The sequence below is a fragment of the Rasamsonia emersonii genome, assembly GCF_000968595.1.
Source record: "Rasamsonia emersonii CBS 393.64 chromosome Unknown ctg1118621760031, whole genome shotgun sequence".
NCBI lineage: Eukaryota > Fungi > Ascomycota > Eurotiomycetes > Eurotiales > Trichocomaceae > Rasamsonia > Rasamsonia emersonii.
The window spans coordinates 59,746-80,053 of NW_013563256.1; the positions used below are offsets into that span (position 1 = coordinate 59,746).

Here is a 20,308-nt window from a genome sequence, read left to right on the forward strand (position 1 = left end):
GCCCGCGATAAAATCATATAGCACGCCACACCACGCGTGACAACTACTTTGATTCCTCAGCTACGCGTCCTGCGCTTTCTGTAATCCATGCTGAGGTACCTAGTCCGTCTACAGACTAGCTCTTCATCCGCGCTTTCGAAATGGTTGGTCCTCTAGATCCTGCATATAGAATACCGAGCAGAACCAGTCCAGATGGATGAACGCCGCACCGATGCTCTTCAATACGGGCATACGGGGACGGCAGTCTATCTGCCAGAAACCCAGTCCTGGCACTTTTCCCGCAACCTTGCACGCCGTAAGTCCGCCAGATATAGATGGAGCTCCCGCCACGTGGTTGCTGATGATCTCCCAGCGTCTTTCCTTTCCTACACCGGGGTGACGAAAACTACAGTGCCTCCTTCAAATTTGTCGTCGAGAAACCCAGAAAAGCAGAGACGCTGGAAAGGATCTTTCCTGAAGGCACATCCGGAGTTTACTGCAAGCCCCTCTATCGGGCGATCCGAAGAGTTGTCAGGCGTCATCACCACGATCTCAGAAACATGCGATCCCCAAGTGTCTGCTCTTCTCGATTTCGGGTATGCTGTGGATCTTGAAAACGACAGAACTGGTATTCGAACTGTGCCGATAGCAGTGGCCGCTTCCGGAGAAAACGGCAACACCCTTACCTTGATGAGGATCGAAGATGAACTGGTAGGCTGGGAACAAGACGAAGGGCGACGAGTGCGTGTTCCTTCTATCGGTAATGTAGAGACTGCAAAATGGGCTGGCAGTGCTGCGCCTATACGTCAGATACGTTTTTCACAGACCGTGGAAGAACCGGCTGGATGGATGGCTGTGCGGTTTCCGCTGTCCACAATCATATTTCGGCCCCTATTTCACAGAGATCGCGTCCCTATAAGGCATGGTGGTGCTGGTCATGCTCCCATCGTGCCTGTGCATAACTCGCGCCTCGACCCCAACCCTGTCGTGGAAATTCCGACTTCCAAGACTGGTGGATTTACTCATGTCGATGTAACTTTCAATCCATGGTATCAGAAACAGTTTGGTATCATTGATGAACGTGGAAAATGGAGTATATGGAATATATCTGGCAGAAAAAACCGTGAATTTGCAGAGTGCGCGCAATCAGGCTCCGTACCCTGCCTTGAATATGATGAGAACGAAGACATCGGTAACAAGCCGCTGTATGATGGATGGGGTGCTATCGAATGGGTTGGGAGCGTCAATAAATTTATTGTGTGCAATCGACGTTGCATGGTTCTTTACGTGATGGAAAGCGACACTGTTCTGCCTTATCCTGTCGAGCTCGGATTGAAGCGAAAGTCTGAATGGATATTGGACATCAAGAGGAGCTCTTCGCAAATGTCTCGTGTCTTTATTCTTACTAGTTCGAGAATCTTTTTCCTCGATGTCGATTCTAGCCTGGTTTCCAATGGCGACGGATATACCAAGTCATCCGTCTTTCCTCAGCTCTCATGGAGGCATTTTCGCGATCCTGAAGACATAACCTTACGCCTTGCTTCTCTTTCCGTAGGCGAAGGTGAGAAAAATGGCTCAACTTCCTAGGGACTTTGCTGACCTGTGTTTCAGATTTCTTCTTAATTCTTTACTCTCGTCTAAATGATCTGGGCCTGGGGTTTCAGGTTCCTCATCTGTCTGAGGCAGATGCCGTGCCTGTTTCTGTTCCTGATCCTTTTGTTGTGCACATCCCGAAGAGGCCACCTGATCAAGAGAAGCCGAACGGTGTCCGAAATGAATCCCATTTTCTGACTCTACTGTTCAAGGAAGTTGAACAAGCGCCCCCCGGAAACAAGACCGATTTTACCCCCTCTGCCCGGCTTGCAAAGCTTTTCATTCTAGATGCAAGCCTTGCGGTTCAAGAATCCTTGTTTTTTGCGCCTCTTGATAATGATGGTGATCTGCAAGAGATTGATATGCCGCTGAGTCGGGATGTCTTGCGTTTGAAAAGACGGAATGCGGGGGTACGGAGGAGCAGAAGAGCGGACTTCGTTGTGGATGACTTCGATGAATCCACGACTGTAGCAATTAAGCCCCATAACGTACGGGCTGCCCCGGCATTGCTTTCCTCGACTCTATCCTGGACTGTTGACTGCACCGCTGCATACTCGGCTGTAATCGGTGAGAAAATACCATCTGCGCGAAGAAGCGATGTGAAGCCTATGCATGATAAAGGTTTCAAGGATTGTCTGGAAAACCTGGCGAAATTGGTTCTCGAATCTGACAACAAAGACTCGGCTACTTCTCAGACTATGTAAGATGACCCTACTTCTATGCTTCCATCCCATATATGTCCATTTACTGACTACCCGAATGTCAGGCTTGAAATAGTTAACTGTACCCCTTTCTTGGATGACATAGATCAAAATGTTCGAGATCTTGAGCGGTTCAGGGCCGAAATTTGTCACGTCAAGGACAGACATGGCAAGAACTTAATACATTACCTGCCATTGAAAGTTGGTTGTGGAATCACCGAGAGATTTATCAGGTTAGGCGATTCATATCAGCAAGTTGACATCATGCAATTATATGATCGCCTCATCCATGATTGGTTGTCTGTTTTGCCCCATGATGTACCGGGGCGGACAAGGATATTCAAGGAGAAAATGATCAGGAACATCACCGCGGAATTATGTTTGGCAAGAATTTTCCATGTTCGGCCTCCGAATCTTGCCCCGAATGGCTCCACAGAAGATCAAGAAGCCATTTCATATGACGCGGAGCTCCCTGATCTCCCTGAGAAAAGGGCACAGACCCAAAGAACACTGAGTGATGGCGAATCAGCTCCACCAGAAATACCCGATGAGCTTGCTGTGGCTTCTGTAGATTTGAGTCCCGCCACAGGTCAACAGGAGCCAGTTACTGTTTCTGCCCTCATCCGGCTGAATTCCTTGACTACTTGCCATGACCACAGTCCCTTTCCAAAGACTGTGAATGACGTTCTCTCCCATTGGGTTCCTGGAGGCGACCCAGGTCTCTATGATTGGCAAAAGATAGTCAGAGAAGAGGAAGCAGAAAAGTCGAAAGCGGATAATAAACTGACAACCCCAAAGCACAAAATACGGGGACGATCACAACCAACTCTTGCCGGTGAGGATTCCATGCTTGCACGCTCGTCTCCAATTGTCCCCATCGTGCAACATTTCGGAAGTCAACCTCAAGGCGAACATCTGCGGACGAAGTTGCAAAGCAGTCAAGTTACCGATGAGAATCTTCCGATGACGCAAATTGAACGAGGTGTCTTCGGTGGCAGAGACTCAACTAAAAAGAGCATCTCAAAGGCACGGAAGAAAAAGAGAGCGGCAGGGTTCTGAGCCGCATCGCAAGCGGTTAATGCTGACAAGGCATTATTATGGTCTGTGATTGCATTTGTGTAGTATATATATAAATAATATTATATCGCTTATTTTCTATAAACCAAACCAACTTTTTTACTCCTTGACTATGGGCAATGTCCCTGGACATTGGAAGGCTGATAGGACATGACAGCGGTATCCAGCAGCAGACGGAAACCATCATTCTAGAACGCTGCATTAAATAAACGTAAGAATAAAAATAGCTCTCAGGCTATTTTTTTTTCTGGGGCCTTTTTTTGTTAAAACCTATAAAGAGCTCAGTGATGTGCTGTGCAGTCCGTGCTATGTCCAAAGCTGCCCGATTCAAGGCCATCCACGGAGAATAGACTGAGATGCGACAGGGCTGGCGATACACCTAAAAGCGGGCTCGAGACTGTATTCTCACGAGAGGCCATTCGGGAACACTAATTTCGTACATCTGTGCCAGGTTGACTATCCTGTCGTGTGACCATAGTAGTAAGGACTTGTGTATCATCTTTGTGTATCATCCCTTGAACAGCGACTAGCATAATAACCACCAGTCGCTCTGCAAAGTAACTCCGATTCGGAAACAGATAGCGAAACCGGAAAAGAAATAGGGGAGAGGTGGTGTCCCACCATATAAGTAATGAACTGTTTCGCATCCAACTTAGGCTGTGGTAGTTAAGTTGATTGGTTACAAGTCGTTGGAGAAGCGCATGATCATCAAGCTTGGCTCCTACGTTACCGTAGACCATCTCGAACGGGCTTGGACTTGATACCCGGTAAAGAAAGGAGGTAGACAGTGACGAGACTTGGTGTGTGTGCTACGTTGGGTGTTTTCCTTGCGTAACAACTAGCAATGAATGTGATTGTTAGGGACTCCGTTGGTGTTGGGAAGGGGAAGGAAAGCCCGGATTAGGTGATCAAGCATAGGTATGATTACAAACAATATTTACTCCGTAGAAATATCCATTAGAAATAGGCGACACCTGGCTGTAATTGCTACACAAGCCAAGGAAGAAATCTGTCATTTACTTCCAAGCTTTGATTCCCTTGTGATTGCACCTACGATTTCTTTTTCCGATTGAAGACTTGTGGCCACTGGCTTAGCTTCCTCGTGGCATCGTATCCCTCCTCCGTGACTCCGTCCGAATACCCCGCAGCCGCATCACTTCCAGATCAACGCGAGATCTTTGGGCAATAATAACGGCCACTTCCTCCAACAATATGTCTGAACATACGTACAAATTCAATGTCTCTATGAGCTGCGGCGGCTGCTCTGGCGCCGTCGAACGTGTGCTCAAGAAACTCGAGGGTAAGTTTGCAGCCCGAACAAGTCATTGCCTGCACGTACCCCTCCATCCTGTCGCATGTGTCTTTCAGAAGCAAGGTGTTGGAGCTTCTTCAACAAGAAAACACAGTCACTTCTCTCCTCTGAGTTGCAGCAAGGGATTATTCTTATTTCATTGCTTACGGACTGATCCTTTCCAATTTTTCCAGGTGTAAAATCCTACAATGTTAGTCTCGAGACACAAACAGCCACCGTTGTTGCGGACGCCTCGCTTCCCTATGACACAGTGCTGGCAACGATAAAGAAAACGGGTAAAACTGTGAACAGCGGCGAAGCAGACGGAACTCCCATGGCGGTCTAGGCAGGGCTTCCAGTCATATCGTGGGCTGTGAGAAGATACGTGCACTTAAATGGTAATGATGGTGAGGTAGTAGTGGGGGAGAATACTATCGGATGTGAACTTGGACGAGTTGTGGATAACCCCAGTCGTGCCGCAAGGTAGTGTGTTAGGTTCATTATTTCTCAATACCACCGTTGCGTTTTAGAATGCTCGTACATACATACTTGGCCATGTTTCCCTGAAGTTCTTGAAGATTAGACGAGGCTACTATCATTGCTGAGAAGAGATTTGTGCTGTAGTCCCGACTAAAGAAATACCGCAGAGGCATATACGCAATTGTGGGTTACTTTGATAATTGTTAATAATATGACTTGTCTAGGCGCCTTGGAGGTGTTGACATGTACAATACAAAAAGAACACAGAGGGGTATCATTCACCGAGCCAACCATAATAATATGCAATGCAGTAACAAAGTCCCAGTCAACAATGGCGCCAGAAAGAAAAATGCCCTTCTAGTCCCAACATATTGTTGCCCGATGAAACTAGACAGGACATGAGAATTAATCAATAACAATAGTCTCTTCCGCCGGCCAATGCCGGTAATGATGAGATTGGCCCTCCCTTTTGTGAGCCGCATGCGAGCTCTGTTCAGTTTCCTGCGGCACTCGGCGAGGTCTTGATTCGTACCTGGAGATGGCATCAGTCTGTATATAACCAAAACGAAAGGTAAACAGCACACAAATCCGGGTGCTTCCTTTCGTTCGAATGCATCTATTCATCATACCGTATAGGATCTAATGTCTTCCCCAACTGAACTTCATACCTTCTCACTGCCGACGGGGGAAGAGTCTCCTTGTTTCCGTTCACATATGAGCCATGTTGAGTGCTAGAAGTAAAACCATCAACGACGGCTGACACCTGGGATTTTGCGCGGGGTTGATGGAGAGGGGGATTTTGGTGGAACCCAGGATCTATTCTCAGGGAGCCTCCATCTCTAATGTGGTCCGTAGCCCTGGGAACATTTCTGCGAGGAGAAGAAATGACCTCAATATCCCGGTCGTGCGGGGGAGGCTGCGACGCATGCAGAGAATGGACCTCATGACTGTGCATATCAGCCGGCCATGAAGACCCCTGAGAATAAATACGCCTCCTTTCGGATTCATAGAGACTAGCCTTGCTTCGCCATGCTGGGGCATCTGTTCCTCGAGCTGGGGGATCACGTCCACTCCTAACATATAGGGGTTGGGTCTCTGGCAAATTAGGGACATTGCCAGATTCAGTTACATAGCCTTCATCTCTCACAGGGAAGCCCCTGTTATGAGAAAGCGAAGCAAAGCGAGAATGAATAGGAGATCTGCGAATGGAACCAACACTATGTTGGGAGGAATCCAAAAAGACCGGAACGTCTGAGGGGCGAGAAAAACCCTGACCCATAGGACGAGGAACGTCCGAGTCTGATTGCATTAAAGGGGGAGGGGAAGGCTCGCGAATTGGAATCCTCTCGGGCGGATGTCTCGTCATTTGCTGCCGTTCACGAGGAATTACCTCCGCCCTGTAAAATTGATGGTCATTTCGACTGGTCCCTGGCGGTGTACCATGCGCGACCATGGGAATGTGCTGCCTTTCTGGTCTTTCGAAGGACTGTGGAAACATAGGCTGTGGTCCATCCCCGGGAGAAGACTGGTGATGAGGAAGATTATACGGACGCTCATCGTATTCCAGGCGCCTCCTCTTTGAGCTTTCATTTCTGTTGTCAGCTACGTTAATCATATTAATTCTCCGAGATAGGTCTTCAACGGGTCGCCGCAAGTGCGTTTGCGAATGTCCTTGGAATTCATTCCTATGCGTCTGGCTTGTTCTGTGATCCACCCACTGCCTGGGGGAAGGTGGTGATTCAGGAACCTCGATCGATGGCAGAACTATATGACGTTGGGGGGATACGTCTACTCTATCCTGCTGGAAAGGCAAGTTCTCTGGAGGGCGCATGCGTTTGCGGGGGTTCTCGTGACCCCGAAGAGAAGAGCTAGGTCCGCTGACAAAGACGGGAGAACCCGAAGGGTTAGTCGAACGAGGCACTGCTTCTTCCCTTATGGGAGCAGGAATCTTTTCGAAAATGGAACCATCAGGAAACCGAAGGACATCAGGAGGCTGGCGTGAGGGAAAGCGGGGCTGACATGAGGCACCAAAGTTAGTCTGCAGCTCCGCGAAGAATGAAATATAGCTATCTAACACTCACAGGGTAAGTCATCTCCATGTTTCGACAGACCACTGACTCTGGAGGATTGACTGTGTGATCTGAAGGTGCTACTCGTCCTAAATTCAGACTGTCAAAAGCCGAATTTGGCACAGGTCGCTGTGGCGCGACATGACGATCACGTATTGACTCAGATGACCTGTTAACAGTGTCATAAAATGTCTGCTGTGAGATATGTGAGCCAGGGTTATGATCATCCACCCGAGAACCAGGAAAATGAGCTTGATAAGGCATGGAGATCCTTTCACGGTAACGATCCCTGGCTCGGTCCCAGGCTTGATACCGGCTGAATCCTCGACGATCAACCTGAGCCTTGCTTCTTGGGGTAACTCCAGGGACAAAGCGGAAGCCTGGTGGCGCCTCATCATCGGAAAGATCTTGGAAAGTCTCTTTCGGCAGGTTTGCATAATTCACAGGCCTGGTCTGGAGCTCACCAGCGACAGCATTGCTTGAAACAATCTCAACGCTAGAATCTCGATCAGCAGGAATTGGCTCATTTGCATGAACTGTGGCACTGTCATCGTCATCATCCTCATCCTCATCATCAGAGATGACGATGACTTCTCGAAAAACGTCTTCGAGTTCTGTCTTCCCATTCTCATCGTCTCCCCGCCACTCAACCAGCTTTTCCAGAGTAGGTTCTTCTACGAGACTTCTAGCCTCTTGGAACGATGTTACTTTCAGTAGCCGGTCATAATTTGTATATACGTGTCGAATATGGGCTACAACTGCCAACTGTGCCCTACGTGCAAGTGGCAACTCGACCGCGGTACCCACTTTTCGTTGGCCCTAATCAAAGTCAGAAACTAGAAACGTGAATATGAGTAATGTACCTTTTGAAAAGCAGTTTTGATAATCTGATTGAGGTCATTCTCCGGGATATTGGGGAAAAGATCGCGGATGACGTCTCTCGCTTCTGTATTGATTGCAGTTTGAGAAACCTCAGAGTCAGCTCGTCTGCTGGAAGGCCTGTTACCAAGATCCTCAAACGGCACCACTTTCCCAGTCGATGTGAGGTATAATCCCATCTCCATACAAACTGTTGCCACAACAGAGCTCGGGAAGTGATATCCAATTCGATGAACTTGTTGGGAAAGGTCATGCATGCGGTGGTGTGGAGTGGTCTGTTATAGTTATGAACATGTGTTAAGAAGCTTGAGATAGGCTAGAAAACTGTTTGCTTCCATCCACTTACAGTGACAGCAAACACTTTCAGCCCATCCTTTCGGCACATCTCCTTGCAGGCACTGGTAAACTGTGGGTTGCCGGCTGGTATAAAGGTATAACCAGGTGGTGCTTTTGCTTCAAATGAGATCTGCGACAGAGTCGAAAGCTAAGTTTCGTGTCTAAAGGACTGGGGAAGTTGGGCAACATACAACACTCCGAAGCTTCTTCTTCTCTTGCGTGACGCTTTCCAAGATGACCTTGTGCTTTCGAGGTTTCTTTCTAGCCGTTCTGCTTGGAGCACGAGCGGCGTTGGCTGATGCAGCCCGCCGAGATACTACTCGTGCCATGGCTGTGAGCGTGGACTCTTGAACACCAGGTGAAGTCCTTAATGTCGCTCAACATGTCCACCCAAAGCACCAGCTTGGTGGAATACAATAACCAAGAGGCTGTATTTTCAATATGTCAACAGTTTCGGACTAGTTAGTTCGTGGATCATTCCTACGCGTGAGGGGGGAAAAAAGAAAAGAAAATAATGATAAAAAAGGGAAGAAAAAGAAGGGCAGCACAGATTTGAGCTTCGGACTCAAATGGGGCTGCTCCAACAGCTCCTAGAGCAACTGTTGAGGGGCTTTAAATTTTGGCCCAAAGGAAAAGTAGAAACAGACACAGGATTTCACATGTTCACCAGGATGGCATATCATCCGGATTTTGTCAAATTTGTAGTCGATAACCACAGAGCAGAGGGCGAAGTAGGAAGTTGATGGATGCCCAGCCTAGGAATATTGGTAGGTGTTGGGCAGTTCCAGGAGGGGCGCGTCAGGGCGGTGTGTTAAACACCTTCCTCGATTGGTTGACGATGTGATCATCCACGGCACGCTATCGAGGCCCAGTCATTTCAATGATTTCCGGTCTCATACGCCGTAAGCTAAGTACTTCACCTAGCTTCTCATTCCTCGCGGGCATTGCAGCACCCGCTTCAGGAACCTTGGCTGCGGAAACTCAACAAGAAAAAACATTGGCATTTTTTGATTGGAAGACTTCGCGCCCCTCATGATCTGATTTGTGGCATAAGGTACTAGGTAGAAAAAGAGTTGCTATGACTGACTTGCGAGCAATAGTGCTCGCCTACCGCCATCTCTATCGTCGTGGCCTTCAGGCTGTCAATTATGCAACGCCTGCACGTCATGTGCTTCTCAGGATTTTGCGATCCTCATTTCGGTCCGGGTCGCGCGATGACTTTGATCCCAAGAAGATAAACAAAACTTTGGAGTTTCTCCAACGCGCTTCGGAATCCGCAGGCTTAGAGCACAAGATCATCAAAAACCTTATAATGGTCAGGTATTGGGAGCAGCCGCAGGCAAAGAAGGAGGTAAAAATGTGAGTGGCTGTACTAATTCATGGCGAAGTCTATCTCTAACACTGATCGCAGGATCAAAGAGCAAGATGTTAAGCATACCCATCTTCGGAAGAGTGCCAATGCTCACTTCAACTCGACCCTCATGCTCTTGAACGAAAGCTTGGGAATTTGCCTAAGGTGACTTTGCTCTCTCACAACTGGCTGCTGCATGAAAGAAGTAAATGCCACTGCCCACATATTTACCTGTCCGGGAGCCTGGTCTATGGCGAATATATTTCCATCCTGCGAGTCCTTTCCATGGCATAGTCAGCCGAACCTCCCTGAAAAGCTCTCCTCGGGCGATACAGATGTTATCCAGACGTCGAACCTAATATTCTGAGGTTCATGTTCGAGCCTTTCAGTCGTTCAACTCACGCGAGTAACGGGCAAGGAGGCTTATATCTGCACATGTCAAGACTCATTGAAAGCCATTATTCAGCAGCGATGGAACCTTAGGAAACAAAAGGACCAGACCGTAGATCAGTGACTTGTGAGGATGCCTCCAATGTAGTTATTCGAGTCTGTAGGGTAACTATACTACTGTAACAAAGCACGCATATTCGGATGGTTGTCTTACCAGACGAAAACTTCGCTAGATTCTGACATGAAATTTTCTCAAATTCAAGCTTGTGGTGTAGTTGGGTAAACCGAATGCAGGATAAACCGCAAGCGGTCCTGGATGCGTGACCGCCAGAGGTATGTCACATGCACTCCAACTCCGCGGAACAGTCTCGCAGCGCCGCAGGGCAATGTCAACAACGCCTCTTTGTTCCTCTAATACTTTATCGCAACGCCTTTCATACGAGGTGTTGGTACCGGGTCCCAATGAGTGGGCTAATTTCCTCTTTACTTATCGGGCCCATTATTCGGCAAGCCCGCCGCTTATCGCGTCTGACGACCACTGAGCCTGCACCGATTGTGACTGATGATGACCGAGAAGCCACATGCCTGAGTCCACCGGACGGCTTTTCGTGCTCTTCAAAACAGAACAACCACGGAAATCGTTCTAAAGCGACTGATTTTCAATACAATTCTGACTGGAGACTGGATTGCGGACCAAGAGAGCGCTCTGACAGTTCACCATCGGTGTCGACATCCCTCGATTCCCATGACCACGAGCTGCATGATCTAGGAGGGTCGACGTTTAATGATAGGACTGAGGCTAGCCAAGTGCATGTGTCGGAGAGCTTTCATGCCCATAATAATGGGATTTCACAAGAATCCGGAACAAATCAGACAACAGACACATCTCGAACGAATCTTACGCAAGAGGCGCACATTGAAATGTCAAACGAGTCGACCAATTTCCAGTCGTACGGCTTGGAGGAAAACGGAAAAGAATTGCCTGAAGATGACGGGATGGGCGTTTTGAGACGGAAGATACACGCCATACGGGATAAAGATGCACCCACAGCCGAGAAGGCACGATTGATCCATTCTCTGATGACGGAGAGTTACAATGCCTCTCGGAGCAGCTTCAGCCGTCAGTCGTCGTCAATTCCTCGTTCTCCATCTAGTGTCAGAAGCTTGGAGCGTTCATTAACACCAACTTCTCCGAAAACCCGACGGTCTTTCGATCAGCTCTCCTTGGCTCCAGTCTCCTCGACTGATACAACACAACTCAGCATATACAATCTCACTCCCCAGGATTTAGAACCGACATACGTTCCCAAAAATGACAATGACACTTCCAAGAGCAATACGGTCGCCGAATGCCTCGATGATACTGATTATTCGGAAGAGGAGGAAGAAACCCTGGGCTGTCGGCATTATAAACGGAACGTCAAGCTGCAATGTTATACCTGCAAGAGATGGTACACTTGTCGCTTTTGTCACGATGAGGTTGAAGATCATACGCTAGAGCGACGTAAGACGGAAAATATGCTCTGTATGTTGTGTGGTCTCCCTCAGCCAGCTGCACAGTGGTGTAAAGGGTGCGGTGAGCGAGCGGCAGTGTATTTCTGTGCTGTATGCAAGCTCTGGGATAATGACAGTGCCAAGAGCATCTATCACTGTTATGACTGTGGAATTTGCCGTATAGGAAAGGGTCTCGGCAAGGACTTCTTTCACTGCAAGGTAAGACGCTCTTGACTCGAAATTGTTTGCTTGCTAATTCAGCTTTAGACATGTAGCGTGTGTATGCCTATCTCTATCGAAAATGCCCATCGATGCATCGAGCGTTCTACTCAATGTGACTGTCCGATCTGCGGGGAATACATGTTCACATCTCCCGATACAGTTGTCTTCATGCGATGTGGACACAGTATACATCATAAGTGCTACGCAGAATACTCCAAAACGTCGTATCGTTGTCCGATATGCAGCAAAAGCATAACAAACATGGAGGCTCGCTTCAGAAACTTGGATCGCACTATCGAAAGCCAACCAATGCCTGCTGAGTTTCGAGACACTAAAGCATTGATTTATTGCAATGATTGCAGTGCGAAGTCTGCTGTCCCATATCATTGGCTTGGGTTAAAATGTGAACTGTAAGTTGTTCTCCACTTGTCTTTTATATGAATGCTGACAGATTTAGATGTGAATCTTATAATACGATACAAATCCGCCTCCTTCGTGGGACCGAAGTTGAGGGGACAGACAATAATAATAGTAGCGATGCGGTACCGCGGCCTAGGTCATCATCGTACGGAATTAACGAAATTAGATGTGGACCAGAAACATCATCAGAGATAACTTCTGGATTCGTGCCGCGTACAGACATGTATCTGCGGCCCACGATGAGCTCCTCTTTTGACCGGGACTATCGCTCTTTTCAGTCTCGTTCTCGAGCCGTCTCTCCGACAGTGAGTAATTATTTTGGACTATCCCGAGACTCTGCAGCGTCGCCGTCGATCTTCTCGAGGTACCGAAGTAATAGCAACGAGACTGGGACTTTCAGTTTTTGGGGGAGCACAAGCTTGAGATGCAGATATCCCTTTTTCAGGGGTGACAGTGAATCGACGGATAGTGAAAGTGAAGCAGATGATGACGAGGACGAGGAGGAGGACGAGGACGAGGAATCTGCAGAAGACCTGGATGAAGATGATGACGATGATGTCGACCCCATCGATATATTTGGGCACCGTTGAATTCTGTGTCATTGACGATGGTCAATGCTCTATACTAACCGCTGTCAAACCTTATCTTTTCCAGCAAAATGACTTCAGGGCGTGACATCTAATAATACGTCTCCCTAAAATCCGGATTCGTGATCGGATCCGCGCCCTGGCTGTCAACATCGATTCAGAACCTGGCTAAGGAAGGCAGTCAAACGACAGTTTCATTCCGTTGACGTCTATCCTTACGGTCTCCGTGAGTGATCGGTGTTATCCGGGACACCATCACGCTTCTGCCTCGGCAGTGCTTCAAGCTCCTCCCATGACTCCTTTCACTATGGGGTGCATGCGGGAATCAAGTAACACCGTGCTTACTGTCTCGCCTAATCATCCCAGCAATTCGGATACCATCCGCAAAGGAGATTGGAAATTTGTTGGATAAGTTGAAGGTCGTCGACTGCAAGGTGTTGTGCAGAAGGGATCTATATATTGGGATTCTTTGTGCAGCCAACACAACGCATTTCGGGCCTTTACGCATCGGACGAAGTAGTCTGATCTGTCCAAGTTCTCTTTGGTGAGGTTTTGCACAGCAAAATGTGTTCAGCATGAGACACGCCTCTATAGTGCTCGAGTATCTCTTCGCAGGGCTTTTTTCAGGCGCTCAATAATTCCCCTCATTTGCGTACAAATATAAAGATTTTTTTTTGTATTGATGTGAGATTTGCTTTTCTCAACCTGAGCCCTGTGGACTCTGTTCTTGTGGTGATTTTTTTGATTCTATCCTCGGGATAGCTATTTCTTCAAAAACCTGCTTGATATGTATATAAGAATAAGAAAGGGGAGATCGATCCATCTAACACGGATCTTGCAATTCTCATTTCTTCCGGTGACCGTACAGTATCTTCCTCTGTCAGTTGACCATCTATCCATGAAATCACGATCCCTGGAATGTGAAGAAATCAAATAGAGGAGAGGGAGTGAGTTACTTGATACTAGCTACAAAGTTAGAATCGACGAGATTTTGCAAATATAGGTTTTTATCTCGTTCATTTCTCGCTCTTCTCTCTTTTCTCGTACAATACAGATCCAGACATGCTGAATACTCGAATACATAATCAAACCTCGCAATAACTAATTCATTAATTAACATCAGCCTATTTCATTCAGACAGGAGATCTCTCCGGGGGAGCAGCAGCCGTTTCTTTTTCGTTGACCTGTTCCACATGTGTGGTCGTCTTTTCCTCAACCTTATGGGTGAGAACGGCTTGAGATTCGAGCTTGCTCGCACCGGGATCGCGCTCGCCTTCTTCCACAAAGTCGACACCGCCGAAGATCCTCTCCATCCGCTCGAGGGATATGTTCTTAGTTTCCGGCAGGATGAAAAAGACGGAGAGCTGCAGAATAGCAGAAGAAAGCCATGATTAGCGGGAACAAGCTTTTGGGAATTGGAATGATGACTGATAATAAAGGGCTTACTTACCCCAGCAGCTACATTAAGACCGAAAAGTAGCCAGTAGCTTTTTCCACCGACCGTGTCGTTGAACTTGGGCCATGGCTGAGTGAGAAGAATGAGCCAGGAGGTTTGGCCCAACATGGAAAGACCGAAACCCTGTATTGATCGAACGAACAAGAATTAGCATGAGGAACATGGTTATGCTCTCTAGTCTCAGCGTCCTATATCAGCATCACTTACCTTATCTCGGACATGCTGCGGGAAAATTTCCGATACTACAGCAGCTGCAATGGGGCCATTCGACCAGCAATAGGTCAACCCGACGATGAAAAGCATGGCCACCTCGACCACTGCGGCAGGCTTATTGGTGTTATCTGGGAAGGCCGTAACCAAAGAGGCTAAAATCAGCAACGCGAGAGCCTGAATCGTAAATCCCGCCAAAAGAAGCGTTCTGCGGCCGAAACGGTCCACCGTAAAAGTGTTGACTAGGACGATGAGCAGTTGAAGAACGGCTTGGATGCCATTGATGGCCAATGCCTGCGAACCAGAGTTCCATCCAAGGCTTTGGTAGATCAAAGCAGCGTACATGGTGAGCGCTGCAATGCCTCCACACTGTTCACAGATGAATTAGACTCTGCAAGGACAGAACAAAATGCAAAGTACTCCGTAGTAGGTTTGAGAACTGTAGATGTTCCTGTTTGACTAACCTGCTGAAGACCTGCCGCGTAGAATCCCAAGAGGAGTCGCTTTCGCATCGCCTTGTTCTTGAAGAGGCCAACATAACCTGGATCGTAACGACGACGGTACTCCCTCGAGGCAACAAGTTCATGGAACTCTGCTCGCACTGCCTCGTCTGTCGGAGAGGAGGATCGCAATCTGGCCAGAACCAAAAGAACTCGGTCCGGGGATTCCGGGTATTTCTCGAGCAGATGACGAGGGCTTTCTGGATAGAAGAAGGAGACCAAGATGAAAGTAAGTCCAATTGGGATCTGGATGATGTTGGATACTCTCCATGCGATGTTGTAAGGGGACTTGTGGAATGACATCCCGTAACCAGCCCAAAAAGCAATGAGAGTACCCAGTTGGTAACCAAACTGGGCCACCGTACCAACGAAGCTGCCACGAAGTCTGGTAGGTGCGCACTCTGCGACATACAGGTTCGTTGCAATGTACACACAGCCAAACCCGAGGCCACTAGCCACGAAATAGCGCGTTAGCTGCCAATGCTGATGTATACCAGAGAAAAGCAAGAAAAACATACGTCAGAAGTCTTCCAAGGATTAGGACTCCAAAGGTATTCGGAACAACCTCCACAACCCTGATTAACCTGTCAGCCACTGGATCCAGCATTCGGCAAGGACAGTCGTTCTTACACTCCAATGATCATGATAATAATGGACACGCGAAGTGCCCAGAGACGGCCCAACCAGCTGGCAAGCGAACCGCCAAGGAAGAGTTGGGCAACACCTGAAGTTTAGGATTGATCAGACGATATGCACACTAGATGTGAAGCTGCCATCCCCGGCTAACTCACCGGTCATTGCCCACGGTATTGTCGCCACAAGACCTTGTTTGTTGGAGTCAATATTGTAATATTGGGTGAACTGCTTGTCGGCCAAGATGACCGTCATGATCCCTGCATCGTATCCATTGAAACAGGTGCAAAAGACCATGCCGTACAGCAGCAGGGCCGCAAAACTTGGAAGGGATTAGTTATCCGGTCGTCTATCCAGAGAGAAGTGGATGTGGTCGTGTCTGTACATACCGGTCATTTTTCGGGAGGAAGGTCTCGAGGAAACCCATCGTGGCGATTTGGCAGTGGTAAATTCCCCAGACTGGAGAACGTCGGACAGGTCAAATTCATCACGACGGTGGACTGTAGAACCAGGGGTAGCTTGATATTTATATTCGAAATGAGTTTATGCTTTGTTCCTGTACACTGATTGTCTCCGCAAACTACAACCCCGCAATGTCCGTTGGGGAATACCAACGGGATGCCGATGCCAGTCCGGGAATTTGCTCTTCTTGTCCAGGACGGAGCTCCGTTTGGAACCACGAAGAGCAAAAAGAGCAATCGTCCCCTTTAACTCTTAGCTAGACTCCGTATAGATGTCTACCCCTAGTAAATATTGATTGAATATACGTACTATTAAAGTTCTCAACCTAATCTTCCTGTAGAGAATGATGCTATTTAGTGACAAAATAACTTGTAATAAGCATATTTAGGTTGTAGAAGTGTCTAAGGATAGAAGCTACAGCTGAAAGGAGTTCGAGACAAACTACTAATATAATGGGATAGTTAGAGCCTAGTAGATGAGGACAATATAAGCTGAGGAAGGAGGAACATACTCCGTATAGGCCTTGATGTCAGCTATTATAGTAAATGTAGGTGTATGGAGTATCATGTGCAAGCCCAAGTCGACGTCCAGCCCCGCCGGAGACTTACCCTCGGGGTTGCTCCGCCCGTACCTTCCTTCCGGAGAACTTTCCCTGGGGGTGGGGGAGTGGAGTCTGAGCACGGGGTAGTCACGACCCGCCTTCCATTCCTGGCTCCGCCGAGTATGCACGGAGATCCGCCGACATGGATTCCAGGAGGGGTATATTTAGATCTGCTGTAAGCTCTGGTGAACTATGAGAGGCTTGGCGACTCACCGATTCAATGGTTTCTAGGTGGTGGTGACTAGATACTGCTACCTAGACTACGTTTATTTACATTTATTTATCCTTGTTGTAATAGCTATACTTCTAGAAACGCTGAATATTGCATCATCTGCCTTAGCTTCACATTTCGAAGAAATCCTCGACAGAAAAAAGCAATTGATCCCGTGAATTGATTCCGAGCAGAGCAATCAGCGTCCCTGGACTCAATATGGAATACCCGCAAGAAAGCTTCACAGCAACAACTTTCGCTCCCGACTCGTTCTGGGCGAAACGCCGTTCGGTAGTCAGGTCGCAGACCCTTCGACATCAGTTGCAGATGCTGAAGAGGACGGGACGGTATGACGCTTTTAAATTGCAGTGGCATCCGAGCTACTCGAACCCGCCAACGGTATGGCCGATCCCGAATCATCTCTTCTGGGATTCCGACGTCGCCAAATGGATTGAGGGTGCTTGCTACTTCCTGATGGATGAAGAGGACGCGGAGGTGGATGCGGCCGTGAAAGAACTGGTGCAGATGATCCGCGAAGCCCAGGCCGACGATGGCTATATAAACATCCACTACACCGTCGTCGAACCGGGAAAGAGATTTACCAACCTGAAGGACATGCACGAGCTGTAAGTATAACCAGTATCACATATATCCCCATGAGGAAGAACACGAAACACTAAGCACCATACGTGGGCCGTCAGATACAACGCAGGGCATCTCATCGAAGCCGCCATTGCGCACCACAAACACTATGGGAATGATGCTTTATTATCGCCGATCCTCAAGTATGTGGATCTACTTGCAGCGACCTTTGGTGACGGTCCTGGTCAGAAGCGTGGATATCCAGGCCACCCCGAAATCGAACTGGCCCTTCTCCGGCTATACAAGGTGACAGGAGACGAGAAGCATCTCAAGTTGGCTCGCTTTTTCATTGAAGAGAGAGGAAACCCAACGGGCGGGAAAGGAGGTCGACATTACTATGACGTGGAGGCGGAAGAAAGAGGCGAGCTCAAGACCGAGACTCGATTTTACTATCCACAGCCCAGGAGCTATTGGTAAGTGCAATGGCATTTCCCTCTACCGCAAAGTCATGACTCTTCCGCCAGAATCTCTGACTATCGAGGACAGGTATCACCAGGCCCACGTTCCCATCACGGAACAAGAGACGATCGAGGGACATTCTGTGCGTGCCATGTACCTGTTGACAGCGGTAGCAGATTTGATCCGTCTGTCTACTCCTACCAGTGAATTCGGCGCTAAATATCTCCCTGCGGTTCGGCGGCTGTGGTCCAACATGATCGAGAAGAAAACATACGTAACGGGCGGCATTGGGGCAATCAAGCAATGGGAAGGATTTGGGAACGATTATTTCCTACCCCACAGCACTGATGAAGGTGGCTGTTATGCTGAGACTTGTGCGGCGATTGGGGTGATGATGCTGGCTGAACGGCTGTTGCGGGTGAGCTCCTTTCTCATGTCGTGCTGCTATGACGTTTTTTTCCCCCCCAACTGCATCTCTGCTAATTACCCCAGTAGGTCGAACTTGATAGCCAGGTTGGGGACATGTTGGAACTTTGTCTTTACAACGCGGTTCTGACAGGGATGAGCTTGGATGGAAAAGCGTTTACCTATGTCAATCAGCTCGCATCATCCGAGAAAGACCGCTCTGAGCGATTCGAATGGTTCGAATGCGCATGCTGTCCGCCTAATGTCACTCGCACGCTTGGATTCCTTGGTGGTTACGTCTGGAGTCCAGTTATCGAAGAGCGACGGGCTACAGTAAATGTGCATCTATATACGTCCGCGACCCTTCGACTTGACGTATCCGGTTCCACGGTTGAGATTTCGCAGAGCACTGATTGGCCCTGGGACGGGAACGTGGCCTTCAATGTCACCTCTCCTGACGAATCAGTCGAGGTGGATCTGCGACTCAGAATCCCCGGTTGGGCTTCTTCCTATGAGGTGAGCCGATCTCTTTCGTCCAGCCAGGAGACTAGATGGCTAAGACTTCACAATGTGTCGCAGATCACACCACAACTTAACAATGTCGACATCTGGAATGGGTATCTCTTCCTGAGCTCCTCGTGGATTAAGGAACACCTGAAATTTAGCATCAATTTTCCGATGAAGCCCAGGATTGTCAGACCAAACCCCTTGACCCTTCAGCCTGTGGCGTATGTTGTTCGAGGTCCTATCGTGTACTGTGTCGAGGACGTGGACCATCCCTGGGAAGAGAATCATTTCAAGGTGAGAGATAACCCGGTCATGATAGCCACTCATCCGTCAGAACTTCCGCGTTAGCATACTAACAAGTGACTAGAATGTGATCTTTGACCTTGGGGCTCAGCTCCGGGAAGAGAAGCGATCAGAACCGGACAAGTATGTGGCAATTATTGCGGAGAAGGGGTTCAAAGATGAGCTCGACCTCTCGCTGTGGAAAGGCAAAGTCGCCGCAGAATTGGCCCCCGGGTCCGGCCGCAGCCCGACCTCACCCGCAGGACGGGATCTGTGCTTCATTCCTTACTACCTGCGAGCAAACAGGGGAGGAAAGGGCCAGATGAGGGTTGGCCTCCGTGTACAATGAGGGCGGAAGGGTTGGATATCCATTGACGTGAGGAAGACAAGAGTTATATGAAAAAAATAGACACAATTTTGGTAAGACTTAGATAGGCTGATAGAGGGATGAGTACACTCACTTGGAGATGATTGGTGTCGTGTGTACATACATAGTTAGGTAGGCAGTACATAATGGCTCACCAAGACGCAGAGATCCTTGTATCATTCATCAATGACCTCGAATTATAATCATTATGATGCTTGAAGGATTATCAGAATTCATCGAGGCTGTCACACTACAGAGTAGACTGTACCTGCAGCGGCAGGTTGATATTGCTGGCTGTTCTCGTTCGGGATTGGTCCGGAAAGGGGTTGCGATGGAAAATGCAACATTATTAATAGTAGGAGGTAAACAGGCTAAGTAAGCTACCGAGGCAGCTTAGCTTAGCTACCTAGTTAGTACTGAGACTGATGAAGAGGAATAATGATGACGACGAGGCCTCGGCGTCAGAAGCGGCCAGAGGGGGCTGAGCTAAGCCAAGCACGCTTTCCGCCGCATGCGTGACGTTTGTCATTCGCATCCCATCCTCACATGATGCGCCCGAGGGGTCCCGCGGATTCCCTGTCTGGCGGCGGAGTCATCTCCTGCATCGCGAGCATTCCTGTGTGACTCTTCGCCGCCTGTCACCGTCCTTCTAGTTCCTTCTTTTCTTTAACGTGCTGCTTCTTCTGTATTCTTCATTTTAGTCTCTTTTGCTTGATCTCCTTGCGTCTCAAGCCTGTGCCGGATTCGTGTTTCCGCCCGCCTTA

At 48.5% G+C, this 20,308-nt stretch overlaps 5 protein-coding genes across 5 annotated transcripts; 3 read left to right on the forward strand and 2 right to left on the reverse strand.

The window, feature by feature from the left end:
* Positions 1 to 140: 140 nt before the first annotated feature.
* On the forward strand, positions 141 to 3,332 carry T310_2501 (uncharacterized protein; the record flags this gene model as incomplete). Its single annotated transcript, XM_013474593.1, has 5 exons — positions 141 to 143; positions 193 to 295; positions 353 to 1,540; positions 1,591 to 2,272; positions 2,339 to 3,332. The coding sequence occupies 5 exons, from the start codon at positions 141 to 143 to the stop codon at positions 3,330 to 3,332; spliced, it is 2,970 nt and encodes a 989-aa protein (XP_013330047.1).
* Positions 3,333 to 5,526: 2,194 nt separating this feature from the next.
* Positions 5,527 to 8,734, reverse strand: T310_2502 (uncharacterized protein; the record flags this gene model as incomplete). The annotated part of the gene is made up of 6 exons (XM_013474594.1): positions 5,527 to 5,653; positions 5,790 to 7,159; positions 7,203 to 8,009; positions 8,054 to 8,344; positions 8,416 to 8,553; positions 8,597 to 8,734. The coding sequence occupies 6 exons, from the start codon at positions 8,732 to 8,734 to the stop codon at positions 5,527 to 5,529; spliced, it is 2,871 nt and encodes a 956-aa protein (XP_013330048.1).
* A 749-nt stretch (positions 8,735 to 9,483) lies between these two features.
* Positions 9,484 to 12,872, forward strand: T310_2503 (CHY and RING finger domain protein; the record flags this gene model as incomplete). The annotated part of the gene is made up of 6 exons (XM_013474595.1): positions 9,484 to 9,764; positions 9,817 to 9,921; positions 10,441 to 10,479; positions 10,590 to 11,859; positions 11,908 to 12,272; positions 12,320 to 12,872. The coding sequence occupies 6 exons, from the start codon at positions 9,484 to 9,486 to the stop codon at positions 12,870 to 12,872; spliced, it is 2,613 nt and encodes an 870-aa protein (XP_013330049.1).
* A 1,130-nt stretch (positions 12,873 to 14,002) lies between these two features.
* On the reverse strand, positions 14,003 to 16,095 carry T310_2504 (MFS transporter, SP family, sugar:H+ symporter; the record flags this gene model as incomplete). The annotated part of the gene is made up of 8 exons (XM_013474596.1): positions 14,003 to 14,233; positions 14,320 to 14,448; positions 14,533 to 14,904; positions 15,000 to 15,486; positions 15,554 to 15,610; positions 15,666 to 15,759; positions 15,827 to 15,990; positions 16,058 to 16,095. The coding sequence occupies 8 exons, from the start codon at positions 16,093 to 16,095 to the stop codon at positions 14,003 to 14,005; spliced, it is 1,572 nt and encodes a 523-aa protein (XP_013330050.1).
* A 1,066-nt stretch (positions 16,096 to 17,161) lies between these two features.
* Positions 17,162 to 19,526, forward strand: T310_2505 (uncharacterized protein; the record flags this gene model as incomplete). Its single annotated transcript, XM_013474597.1, has 6 exons — positions 17,162 to 17,568; positions 17,644 to 17,997; positions 18,071 to 18,401; positions 18,479 to 18,904; positions 18,968 to 19,189; positions 19,263 to 19,526. 6 exons carry the CDS (start codon positions 17,162 to 17,164, stop codon positions 19,524 to 19,526), a joined length of 2,004 nt encoding a protein of 667 aa, XP_013330051.1.
* Between the last annotated feature and the right edge of the window lie 782 nt (positions 19,527 to 20,308).